The sequence below is a fragment of the Jaculus jaculus genome, chromosome 4, assembly GCF_020740685.1.
Source record: "Jaculus jaculus isolate mJacJac1 chromosome 4, mJacJac1.mat.Y.cur, whole genome shotgun sequence".
Taxonomy (NCBI): domain Eukaryota; kingdom Metazoa; phylum Chordata; class Mammalia; order Rodentia; family Dipodidae; genus Jaculus; species Jaculus jaculus.
This window is the reverse complement of record NC_059105.1, coordinates 3,725,726-3,739,234: the sequence shown is the minus strand read 5'-3', so window position 1 is coordinate 3,739,234 and position 13,509 is coordinate 3,725,726. Positions and strand designations below refer to the sequence as shown.

Below are 13,509 nucleotides of genomic sequence, written 5' to 3'. Positions count from 1 at the left end.
GAGAGGGTCAGCAACCTTCTTCCTTCATGAAGGGCCAAGTACTAGATGGTTCTGGTTCTGTGGGCTGCCAGCTGTGACAGCTGTTCAATTCTGCAGCTGGGGTTTATAACAGCCACAAACAACAAATAGCCTTATGTATGACACTGATGCTCCATTTCATGTAATTTTCATTCATCATAAAATATTCTTGAGGTGTTTTCCCAGCTACTTTCAAATGTTAGCTCATACATATAATCTCAACACTAAGAAGGCTGAGGCAGGGGAATTGTTGTGAGTTTGGGGCCAGCTGGGACTATAATATAAGACCCTGTCTCTAAAAAAGAAACAAAAAATGTTGAGACATGGAGAGATGGCTTAGCAGTTAAGGCATTTGCCTGTAAAGCCTAAGGACTCAGGTTCAGTTCCCCAGTACCCACGTAAAGCCAGATGCTCAAGGTGGCACATGTGTCTAGAGTTTGTTAGCAACAGCTAGAGGCCCTGGCATGCACATTCTTTCTCTATCTCTTTCTCTCTCCCTGCCCCCCCCCCGCAAATAAATAAAACATTTAAAAGAAAGCTTTGTTAAAAATATAAAACTCGGGCTGGAGAGATGGCTTAGCGGTTAAGCGCTTGCCTATGAAGCCTAAGGAACTCGGTTCGAGGCTCGGTTCCCCAGGTCCCACGTTAGCCAGATGCACAAGGGGGCGCACACGTCTGGAGTTCATTTGCAGAGGCTGGAAGCCCAGGCGCGCCCATTCCCTCTCTCTCCCTCTATCTGTCTTTCTGTGTCTGTCGCTCTCAAATAAATAAATTAAAAAAAAATTTTTTAAAAATATATATATAAAACTCAGCCGGGTGTGGTGGCACACGCCTTTAATCACAGCACTTGGGAGGCAGAGGTAGGTGGATTGCCATGAGCTCGAGGCCACCCTGAAACTAGTGAATTCCAGGTCAGCCTAGGCTAAATAGGGAGCCTCGACCTCAATATATATACATATATATATATATATATAAAACTTCTTCCAAAACATTTTGCACTTCCCAGGGCAGACTGGGACAAGGAGAAACTATTAACATGCTACATGTCTTCATGCAATAACCTAAGTATGGCCATTGCCCATGTGCCCAAGATCTGCCCTCTGGACCCCACATCTACACCCCACCCAAACCAGATATCCACACAGCTATATTTATGATGCAGCTCCTAAAACCAAAGAAAAGCCTGAGTGTTCAGTTGTAGTCTGGATTTAACCCCCCTGCACCTGCTCACAGGCACTTGCTTTTAGTTGACTGCAAAAATTTAAAAAGTATTCAGTATCCCTAGCCATCAGGGAAATGTAAATCAAAACAATTTTGACATACCATCTTATCAGGTCAGAAGGGCTATCATCAAGAAAACAGAGAAGTCATTGGGGAAGCCAACTGTTCTCTGATTGGACTTGAGGCCCACTCCACAGAAGAGAATTCATGCCTGGAACTGAAAATCTACCAAAAGTCTGTGACTAGGGAGGTTATAAGTCCTGGGGAGGGAGGAACCACAAGGCTGGCTGGTTAGATTGTCTAACTATGTCCACCAACATTCCTCCTAGGGCTGGAGGACGGCTTAGTGGTTAAGGCGCTTGTCTACAAAGCCAAAGGAGCCACGTTCCATTCCCCAGGATCCACGTTAGCCAGATGCACAAGGGGGCGCACGCATCTGGAGTTCATCTGCAGTGTCTGGAGGCCGTGGCTTGCCCATATTCTCCCTCCCCCTCCCTCTTTCTCTATCAAATAAACAATAAAATATTTTTAATTTCTTCTAAATGCTTATGTTTATGCCCATATATTAATGCTACTCTCACTTTTGTTTCATTCTCACTTTTGTATAGAGAAGCTTCTCTTTATAGAATCAGTGACCACAGGGAAGACTCAAAACTCATCAAATTGTAAGAAGTGGCAGTAGAAGCCGGGCCTGGTGGCACACTCCTTTAATCCCAGCACTCAGGAGACAGAGGTGGGAGGATCGCCGTGAGTTCGAGGCCACCCTAAAACTATGTAGTTAATTCCAGGTCAGCCTGGGCCACAACGAGACCCTACCTCGTAAAACCAAAAAAAAAAAAAAAAAGAAGAAGAAGAAGTGAGTATAGAGTGTTCAGCAGTAAGTGAGACATCTCTGTCACACCCTCCAAGGCACAGGGACTATTGTGGAAGAGGTGGTGGAAAGAATATACAAACCATGGGCTAGAGAGATGGCTTAGCAGTTAAAGCATTTGCCTGTGAAGACTAAGGACCCTGGTTCGATTCCCCAGGACCCACATAAGCCAGATGCACAAGGAGGCGCATGTGTCTGGAGTTCATTTACATTAGCTAAAGGCCCTGGCACACCCATTTTCTCTTTCTCTCTATCTGCCTCTCTCTCTCTTTCTCTCTCAAACAAATAAATAAATATTTTATTTTAAAAAAAAGAATATACAAACCACAAGAGGAAGAAGAGTGCTCAGCAATTTGAAATACCATCAGACACAAAGTGGCCATGGTAGTCCTGACCTTACAGTGGCTGCTGCCACCTACAAGGACCTACACAATAGGATGGGAGAAAGAGTGACGTCAAAATAAGAGACTAGGTGGGACAAAAAATGAATTCAGTAGGGGGAGGGTTCAGGAGTGGGAAAAGGGAGGGTGGTAGGAGGGGGTTATGATCACGATATGTCATCTATTTGTTCAAAGGCTGTCAATAAAGTTTTAAAGCCAGGCATAGTGGCACATGCCTTTAACCCAGCACTTGGGAGGCAGAGGTAGGAGGAGAGCCATGAGTTCAAGGCCACCCTGGGAATATAGAGTGGGTTAGAGAGAAACCCTACCTCAAAAAAAGGGGTTTTTTAAAGTTTTTTTGTTTATTTTTATTTATTTATTTGACAGCGACAGAGAGAGAGAGAGTGAAAGAATGGGCGTGTCATGGCCTCCAGCCACTGCAAACAACCTCCAGATGCATGCACCCCCTTGTGCATCTGGCTAACGTGGGTCCTGGGGAATCGAGCCTCAAACCAGGGTCCTTAGGCTCCACAGGCAAGCACTTAACCACTAAGCCATCTCTCTAGCCCATAACTATTTTTTTAATTTTTTTAAATGTAAGAAATAGACCTCCCATATGCCCAAGCTATGCCACTTCTGAGCATATGTCCTAAGATTCTACACTACTCGAGAGATACTTGCACAACCATGTTTATTGTGGATCTATGTACAATAGCCAAGAATTAAAATGAGCCTAGATTCCCATCAATAAATGAATGGATTTATATATCCATACACATACATACACATACACACACACACACACACACACACACACAAAGGAATTCTATTCAACAATGTGGGAAAATGAAGCTTGAAGGAAAATAGATGGATCTGGAAAGAATCATATTAAGTGCCGTGACTCAAACTGAGAAAGTAACTGCCTGTTCTCTCTCACATGTAGATCTTAGCTTATGTGATCCATAAGTATGTACGCAGAGGGTGCAGACAGGAATAAAACCTATGACGGTAGAACCATAACCAAAGAGGAATGCACAGAGATGAGCTGGACGAGGGTAAGGGATGAGAAGATGGACATATGTGACAGGGAAAGAGAAGGGAGGAGATGTGGGGGAGGGGAGCCATGGGGAAGAAGGAGAGAGAGAGAGAGAGAGAGAGAGGAATAGAAGTGGGGACAGGAATTAACAAAACAAATTGTATCTGGAAATGCTGGATCAGTGACACCTACATCTCTGTGCATCAACTAAAATTAGATGATAAGTAAATAAGAAATCACCAGTTTTGGAGTATATATATCGCTTCCAATGTGTGGTGAAGCCTGATTGCACGTGTGCAGAACACCAATTAGTCCTGACCACCAAAGATCTCTCCCATTGCCTCCCCTCATAAACACCCCTATGCCCTTGCCTTGAGGAGTGGGATTTGAGACTAACTCTCCTATCTCTACAGATGAACACTTCATAGACAAACTCTTCCCAAGCTCACCCTTTCAGGGATGGGCATACAGTATGGGACAACATGGGCCTAGCTTGATAACATTGCTATAGGCAGCCCCCCGCTCCACCTCACCCTGGGTAGAGTTGCTGTTTCTGGGACAGTAGGGACTCCTCTATAATACAAGGCTCTCAGATGTACATGATTATGATGGTTACTGAGTTTAAATGAAAATAATCAGTGTGTGCTCCATTTACCCTGTTCCTTGATATTCTTTGCACCCACCTGGTGAGGAGGAGCAGAAGAGGAATAATCAGAAGGGATTGCTGACCCCAGAAGCCACAGGTTATTAAATGAAACCCCCAGTGCTAAGAATGAGTTACCACCCTAGGAGTTGTTGGTCAGGGAGATCCCTAAGCCATGCCCCCCATGCAGACTATTGCTCTTGGTCATCCACGAGAACTTGATGGTAAGACTTTATTACTGAAGACACCACACACTTTGTTGTAGGAGATAGACAAATCAATATGAATTGAGCTGGTCACTTCCTCCCTACTGGCCAGCTTTCATAGTGCCAGAACTTGCTATTTGGGCTTCTGAGGGAGAAGTCATCAAGAGTCTTACTCAACTGTGGACCCTGCACACTACACTATTGACTTGTCAGCCAAAATGCGCCCAGCAGCGCAATGGTGGCTGCTATAGTGAGCTCCACATGGATGGGATGAACATCCTACCAGACACAGTTTAGGGGAGGAATGGGTTTTATTTCAGGCTTAAAGATCCAGAGAAAGTTCCTCTATGGTGACAGGAGCTGGCTCCCTTTCATAGATGCAAGCAGAGAGAAACTCACCAAGTAGACAGCAAACATGAACCACCAGAACTCACAGTGATCTCTCTTGACCTTAGGGCTGGAATTCCAAACCCCAAACACACCTTAGGGTTGGACTGCAGGATCACTCCCAGTGACACCTCCTCTAGCAGGCTGCAGGAAACAAGCAGGAAGATTATAACCTTAATCAAAAAATACCTGAGGCTGGGCTGGAGAGATGGCTTAGTGGTTAAGACACATGCCTACAAAGCCTAAGGGCCTAGGTTTGATTCTCCAGGTCCCCATGTAAGCCAGATGCACATGGTGGCACATGCGTCTGGAGTTCATTTGCAGTGGCTGGAAGCCCTGACGTTCCCATTCTCTCCCTCCCCCCCCTTCCCCTCCCCTCTCTCTCTCTCTCTCTCCCTCTTGCCTGCAAAACTAAGGACCCATGTTCAATTCCCTAGTAGCCACATAAAGCCAGATGCACAAGATGGCACATGCATCTGGAGTTTGTCTGCAGTGGCTACAGACCCTGGTGCACCTGTTCTCTGTCTGGGTCTCTCCATCTCCCAAAATAAATAAAACAAATTTTTTTTTTTTCCGAAAGATACCTGAGGCTGCCAGGATGGTGCACATGCCTTTAGTCCCAGCACTTGGGAGATAGAGGGATCACTGTGAGTTCAAGGCCAGCCTGAGAATACATAGTGAATTCCAGGTCAACCTGAGCTAGAGTGAGACCCTATCTCAAAAAAAAAAAAAAATACCCTGAGGCTATGGTGGGCATACGTTTACATTCAACCACCACAGTGGCATGACAGTTATGGGGATAACCAACCACTTCCTGATTGGGTGGATTTGAGGTTCAGTCCACAAGAGGGAATTTATACCTGGTACTCTAAACCTGGTTAAAAGTCCATGGCTGAGGAGATGATAGGCCCCAGTGGAGAAGCAACTACTGCTGTTTGGCTATATGGACATGTTGGGCCCATCAAATTTCCAGTAACCCCCCCCCCCATGCTCATGCAAGCAGAGCTAAGTAAACTCAATGGGTCATACACACAAAAAAAAAAAGACATCAAAGTAGAAATGTAACTATCAGTAGGGATAGGAGATCTAGAGAAAGCAATGGGAGGTGAACATAATCAGAATATATTTTATGTATATAGATATTGTCAATAAATTAAATAAACACATGAAAATGACTTTCATTGGTGTCTGCTATGGGCTCAGCACTAAGCTAGACTTTTCTAAACCGTAACCATCTTCAAGCTGGCATGAGAAGCCCAACTTCATCGAGAAGGACATGAGCCTCCAAGGGGAGAGTCACTACTGGAGGACACCTGAGACAGGTCCCACCCCAGCTCTCACCCACCCCCTTGCACGCCTTCTTCTCAAAGTACCTTGAGGATTCATTTCACTTGAGAAGAGTGTCCAGCAACTTCTGGACTGAAAACTTGACATACTTAGAATATAAATGACCAAGAGAAGTTATGATTATTGACTTTTCACTGCCATGTTGGCAAACTGTGGGGAAAGATGCCATAGAGTTGAGTGGGATCCTCTCAACACGGGTAACACACTAGAATCACCCAGCCAGCATCTAAAATTACTAGGGCCCGGCCCATCCCAGGTTAAGTTGGACTCTGGGGGAAGGGAACACTAAGACCCAGACCCTGGTATCTGTTAAAGTTCCATGTGATTCTAGCAAGTAGGCAGAACTGAGCATGGGCATGGGTGAAGTGGAGAGGGGAACACGAAAGCGATCCGGCTACACAACCGCCTGCTGGCGGATTTTGCATTAGAAGATTCTGCAGCCACTGTCCTGGGTTGAGCGGCGCTGACCACAGCTGTCTCCTCAGTTGGGAAGGATGTCTAAAAATACAGCTAGACACTCTGCTTTCTGACTCAGATGCCCTTCAACTTCAGACTGGGTTTCCATTCTCTGTGGATGCTAGTGGAAGGAGGACACAAACAAAAGCACCTTGGCTGGCAGGTACACGTCACGTGAGACGTTTAATCCAAGAAGCTAAAGATAGGAAATGTGTTTCTGTCAAGTGGCCAAGCTGAGAAATTGATGTTCCCTGAGAATGGCCAAGAATACCATGCACAAAATAAGAGCATCTGTTATAACACCAGAAAGTCAACTGCTTCTGCCTTTTCTTAAAACTGTTATAAGAACTTTGACACGTTCTCTTTCATTTCAAAAGAAATGGCAAGTCGCTGAAATTTTTCTGAGAAATTATTTATTTCCAAAGAGCTGCACATCTGTTAAAACTTTAATAGTTAATTTGTCATTTGTAAAACATACGTTATAATGCAATTCATCATAGCAGAAAGACAAGCTTGAATCTGTTCACTAAAGGAAAGCAACCACAGATCCTGAATTAACTGGTAAAATCAGATTTCATACAATAAAAATACAGTCGTTTCCTTATGTACTCTGTAAGTGTGCAACATTTTATTATTTTTTTAAAGTTTTAAAACTCCCTTCTTATGACAAGCATGGTGCATATCTATAATCCTTGCCCTTGGGAGGCTGAAGCAGTACCAGCATAAAATTATATATATATATATTTATATATATATATATATATATATATATACACACACACATATATATACATATATATATGCATGTATGTATGTGTATATATATATGTATATGTATATACATATATATATACACATACATACATACATATATATATGGAAAAACTCATATTCTCATTCATGGGTTTCATCATTTCTGGAAAGAAAATAAGCATTTGAGAAATATGAACATTGAGGCTGGTGGATGGTCAATGCCTCTCTCAAGGTATAAAAAATTAACAGAAGAGCCATGTCCTTTGACAGTGATGTTGATCCTGACATTTCATGCATACCACAATGAGGAGCTGGGGCGCGGTGGGTGTAAAATGTTGTAAGGAAGGCTGGTGCTACGTAAGGAGCTAGAATCCTTGGCTGTTAGCAGATCTCAGTGGGGCTGGCAAGTAGCTGGGTGGGGGGAAGCTTGCCTAAGGTACAGGCGGCCCTGGGTTCCGTGTCCAGTGCATGGGGCTAGGGAGAGAGGAAGGAGTCTCCATCTGCAATGGGTTTGTTCATCTGAAGCAGAGCCATTGTTTCAAGCTAGCATGTTTGATCAGGAGAGGATTCTAGAACCAGCTTAATGAGCAGCATTAACTTGCATTTGAGAAGCTATAAAGCCCCTTTCTTACATCCAAATGCTGAAATCAACACACTTTTATTATAATTTCAAAGGAGAAGATTCTTAGGGAATGTGCAATAAAATAAAATCAGGTGTCTGACTGCTCAAATATTTGGCGAAGAATTCATTCATTCATATAAAATAAACTTTACCAAAACAAACAGTACACGTTGAAATAATTCCTACCTTTGCTGGTTAGCCCAATAAGAGGGAGGAGTTCCTATACCGTTGCCAAGAAGTGTTGGTCAGGCCCCTGAAACCTGACATCCTCCTTCCTCCCCACTGAACTAGAAGACCACCAGCCACCTTGGGAGGTTGTTTTTGAGACAGAACCACTATGAAGCCCAAGCTGGCCTAGAATGCATGACCACCATCCTGCCTCGGTTTCTGGAGTGCTGGGATTACAGCTGTGGAGCACCATGTCCAGCTTAGTGCTTTTATTTAGTGTCCCTCTGCTTGCCATCGTGGTAAAGTGTCTTCACAAAGCCTATAAGCCTAACAACTTGGGCAAGCAGGAAGAGTGGCATGAAGAGTTCAGGGTTGGCAGTTAGGGAGCCATGCTGCAGGCGATGCTGTTCGAGCCTCACACCAGCACCGCAGGAGGGAGCACCCTGCCCTCCCACCAGCCCGCCTGGACGTGGAAGGGAGCAGCAGGGGGAGGAGGGAAGGGAGCAGCGAGGGGAGGAGGAGACCTATCAACGGACCATCCCAGCAAGGAGCTGGTCAGTCTCTTCGTGACAAATGCACGGAGGTGGCTTTTCAGCTACAAAGGAAACAGATCTGGCTAGCTCCAATCGCCTGTCACCACAGGTTTAACCTGTGTGACCGCAATTTCCAGATCCTGTGAGTCTGTCACTCCCCTGACTCAGGAAAGCTGAAGACAATCTGGGTCCACCTGAGCCCTGACTAGTGGGTCAGTTTTCTTACGTTTCTCCATGTAAAATGAAACCTCCAGCCTATGTTCAAGTGTCACCATTGTGAGCATCTTGGTCTTTGTAGCTGAAAAAGACTCCATGCACAGGTAAAAATGCCATGAACTGTTACGTAGTGAGCATTAGCTTTCATTTTGACAACTCTCCCTTCAGCACTGGCTCATACCCATCCCCTTACTGCCACCAAGGGTGTGTAGGTTCCTTTTTCACTTTGTTCTGGTTTGGTTTGCTTTGTTTTAAGACAGGGTTTCTCCTGTAGCCCAGGCTGGCCATAAACTCACTATGTAGCCAAGAGTGGCCTTGAACTTCTGGTCCTTCTGCCTCCACCTTCTGTGTGCTGGGATTACAGGTGTGCACCACCACATCTGGCTGTTGGGAAAACAGGTATGTGCAACCACATCTGGGTGTACACTTCTAATGTTTCTGCTTCTCTCTCTTCACCCCCAACTTCCCTACTGAGGTGCCTTTTGTGTATTGGTTTCTGTTCCCAAAGCAAATGAGAACACAGTCTAACTGTGAGCTCAAGGAAGATTCGATTAAAATCATCAGGAATCAATTTTTATGAGCTGTGAAGCTCTGCACCATTGCTCAGTAAGTTCCCCTGGGTAACCAAGTCTAAGCAAGTTTCCTTCGGATTCACACAGCTACGCCAGCTGGGAAGGAGCTCCCCAGGGGACCCCGAGTCTGTTTTGAACCACTTGGTTCTGGAATAGCGATGTCTTCCTTCATGATGCTTCTAAATACATTTCCTGGGGTATCAAATCACTGCGGAGAACAAATAAAAAATCTGTGCTTCTCTCTTCCCCTTTCTTGAAGACTCTTTGTATCTATTTTTAGAGTTATACACACAAAATCTCAAAGTTGTGTTAAATGCCTGATGCCTGGCTATCCTTCTCAAATTACCTAAGCTAAAATGTACTGACACCTTTATTCTATGTTCTCCCACTGCACCTAGACCCAAATCACTTGTAGTTTTCAAAGAAGGAATTCAGGTGTGTAATTGAATCAGCAGTTTGACAAAAGCAGTGAGACAATTCCATTCTTCAGGAAGTCATTGTCAGCCAAAGGGGAAAATGAGAGGTGCATCTAGTCCCTGATTTTTTTAATTTGCAATTATTTTCATTTTTTTCATAAGCAAGATTTTGTCATAATGGTTGGGATGGTTCCACTAAGGCATTTTCCACGGAGTGGTCATGCTACGGCCACACCAACTGCTGATGCTCACATCACACAATTCTCCATCATCACCACCGTCATCACCGTGAGGAGACTGAAACCAGTTAACAAAGAGAAAGACACCAACCATGAAGGGATGGATTCAGGCTCAAAATTTTTCTATTACAGAAAGAAAAAAGATTATGAGTAAATAGCAAAAATCCGGTCTGTCAAGGTCAAGCTTTTCAATTGCGCTTCCCTCTATTTAAAAAAAAAATTAAAACCTGTCATACAGAGTGACCTTCTTCCCCTTTGAAAGAGTTCTTAGTACGTTCCCAAAGCAACTCAATTATTTGTGTCATTTTATAAGCAACCAACTCCTCCACCCAAAATATAAGAAAGCATGTGATCCTAAATCTGATCCACTTTCACGTGATTTAATCCAGTCCTTTCAGACCTATGCGTTCCTCATCCCTCCCTTGGAACAGACTTGGTGATGATCCACTACCCGCCGCTCACAAGGCGCTACCAATCCGCGCACTGAGAACGCTCATGGGTTTCACCGAGCTGTAACATACTTGCAAAAGCCCCTTTGATTATTTATCGTATTTCTTTTTGGAAACCCCAGATTCAAGGACAGCTGCTGGCCACCTCCTGGTCCCTCACACCACAGCTTTTTGACTGCCCGCACCAAGAGAGTGCCCAGAGGAGTGTCCAGCCAGAAGGGCGACATGGCCAGCCCCAGCGTGATGCCCCCTCGAACCGCCCCGCCGGTTCCAGCGCCTCCACCTTGCAAGCTCAGAAAGGGCTGGCGACGGTCCCCGGGAAACAGCTGCCCCCTTACTCTGCTTGGTCAGTCTTAGGGTGTGGAGGAAGGGAAAGAAAGTGCCCCACCACCTGGCATGGGGCCCACCATCGTCTGTCTTCCATATCGTGTACCCTTGACACACACAGAATCCAGAGGGTGGGGACCAGGGGCCAGGTGGACGGTGACCACCTCACAGGGGACTCATGGGAGCTGACCGGGGGACCTTGCTCTAAGCCCGGCTCGGCCTGGGCCGGGAGGGGCGGCCACTAGGTGGCCAACCACAGTGCCAGGGGTACTAGGGCTGAGGTGCGGCACGCCCGACAGCACTGCCAGGGCAGTGGGTGGGCATCTAAGGATGGCCCTGGGGTCCGCATCCAAGCATCCCCTTGCTAAAGTGGCAGAAGCTGGCGTCGGAAGCGCCCCGCGGCGGCGGCGGCCAGCGGAGGGAGGCTGAGAGTCCCAGGCCGGCCGGAGCATGCCACCGTGCGCTCCACTCACCTGGCAGTCGGTGCCCGAGACTCCGGCGGGGCAGGTGCAGCTGTAGCCGGGCTCTTCGGCGGGTCCCGGGTGCTCCGGGCCGGGCACGGCTCTCGGGGCGCACACGCCCCCGTTCCGACAGGGCTGCGCGGCGCACGGTCCCGGCTCCGGCAGGGGCGCGGCGGGCAGCGGGCTGGCCAGGCAGGCGCCGCGGGGCCCGGCCGCGAGCAGCAGCGGCAGCAGGGCCAGCGCGGGCAGCATCGGGGCGCGGCGGGCAGGCATGGCCGGCCGGGGGCGCAGGAGCGGGAGCCGGAGCGGGGCGCGGCGCTGACGGCGGCGGCGGCGGCGGCGACTGGGGCTGCTCCGCGGGACCGGCGCCTCCTGCAGCTGCGGGAACCGTGGTTCCCCGGGAAACCGTGGGCGGGGCCGGAGGGCGGGGCCGGGAGGCGGGGCGCCCACCCGAGCACCGCGCCGGGAGCGGGGGCACGTGCTGCCTGCGAGGCGGTCGGGGTCACGGGCCCTGGGGGTTCAGAGAGGCGGGTGTGTCCCCCACGAAGACCCGAGGGCGCAGCGGCGCGGCGCGGACTGGACCCGAGCGGGGCGAGGCCGGGGTGCGGGGGGGGCGGAGGTCCGCCAGCCTCCCCGCGCAGAATCAGTGACACACGGCGGGCCGGCCTGACCTCATTCTCCGGGTGTCCTAGCGCCCCCACACTCACTCTCACACACTCACTTTCTCTCTCTCTCTCTCTCTCTCACACACACACACACACGCTCACACGCACGCTCACTCACACACGCTCACATGCTCATTCACACACACACATACACACACACAAGCTCACACACGCTCACTCACACACAAGCACACACACTCACACTCACACCTGCCTCTAGCACACGCGGCTCCCGCACCACCAGCGAACTGGCTCCTGCGAAAGTGACCTTGGTCGCCCTGCGCCCCGAGGTCCTTGTCCTTGGTGCTGACCGAGCATCCGCCGTCGGCCCGCGCTGTGCTGAGCGCAGGCAACCGGTGACTGGCTGTGCAGAGCCCAGAGAGGATGCGAGGACTCGCTCGTGGTTGAATCCGACAAGAAACGAGGACCCGGGCCTGCTGGACTGGAAGCCAGTGGGTCATTTGAATCCCCTTCCAGAACTCTGTCGCAACTCAAAGAACTGATGTGCACGTCCACAAAGGCCCTGACAGCGACGGTGCTGGCCACTGACCTCTGCGTGACAGGAGCTTTGGCCTGACCAGCTTCGGGGCTGAACGTCCAGGCCAGGCTGTTACTGCTGTGGCGACAACGAAGGCCAAGGCTCGGCCCAACTTGTCCCCACCCCTTCAACTCCATCTTCCCCAGCCTCTGCCTTGGGTAGACTCCCCAGAAGTCTTACACTGTCCAAGCAAGAACAAAGCGAAGGAGAAAGAGTTGAAAAAAAGGGAGAGGGAAGAAAGAAAGACAGAGGGAGCAGGAGGGAGGGAGAGAAAGAAAGAAAGAAAGAAAGAAAGAAAGAAAGAAAGAAAGAAAGAAAGAAAGAAAGAAAGAGAAGGAGGTAGAGAAAGAAAAAAAGAAAGAGGGAGGGAGAGACAGAGGGAAAGAGAAAGAAGGAAGGAAGGAAAGAGAGGAAAGAAAGAAAATGGTGTAGCCAGGCATGGTAGCTCATATCTGTTATCCAACTATTGGGGAGGCTGAGGCAGAAGGATCAGGAGTTCAAAGCCAGCTTGGGCTACATAGACCGTTCCTAGCCAACAATCTGGGCCGTATAAGGAAGGCATCGGAGAGAGCGAAGAGGAGAGGAAGGGGAGGAGGGTGGAAAAGAGGGGAGAGGCTGAAAACTGACTCCTTTAAACAAATTTCTTAGGGAAAATACGAAAGAATAGCGTCATAAACTCTGGACTAAGAAAGAGGAAAGTAGGCTCCGGCAGATGCTTATGGCGCCTTCACACAGGAGTGGCCAGACGCCATTCGGTTCCCCAGTGCCAGCAGGAGGCCAACTGCCTGACCTCTGCAGTTCAGACAGTAACAAACGCGCTTAGCAGAGCCTGAGACACATGTGGCCCTTGCAAGATGTCGCAGAAAAGCGGTTCTGCAAGCCACAGGGTTGATGCAGACCTCCAAGCAGACCGCATCAGTGACTTCATTTCCCCTCTCACCTGCTGCCTTTCAGCTGAGACCTCCTCTTTTTAGTCTCACTTTTG

General features: G+C 48.2%; 1 protein-coding gene across 1 annotated transcript in view; it reads right to left on the bottom strand.

Annotated features, from left to right (window-relative positions):
* The window catches only part of Dner (delta/notch like EGF repeat containing), a 355,088-nt gene extending 342,427 nt beyond the window's left edge, over positions 1-12,661 (bottom strand). The window contains exons 1-2 of the mRNA XM_004662814.2: positions 12,225-12,661; positions 11,334-11,832 (exon numbers count right to left, since the gene is read on the bottom strand). Coding sequence (XP_004662871.2) covers positions 11,334-11,832; positions 12,225-12,661 — 936 coding nt within the window. The remainder of the gene's footprint in view (positions 1-11,333; positions 11,833-12,224) is intronic.
* Positions 12,662-13,509: the final 848 nt, after the last annotated feature.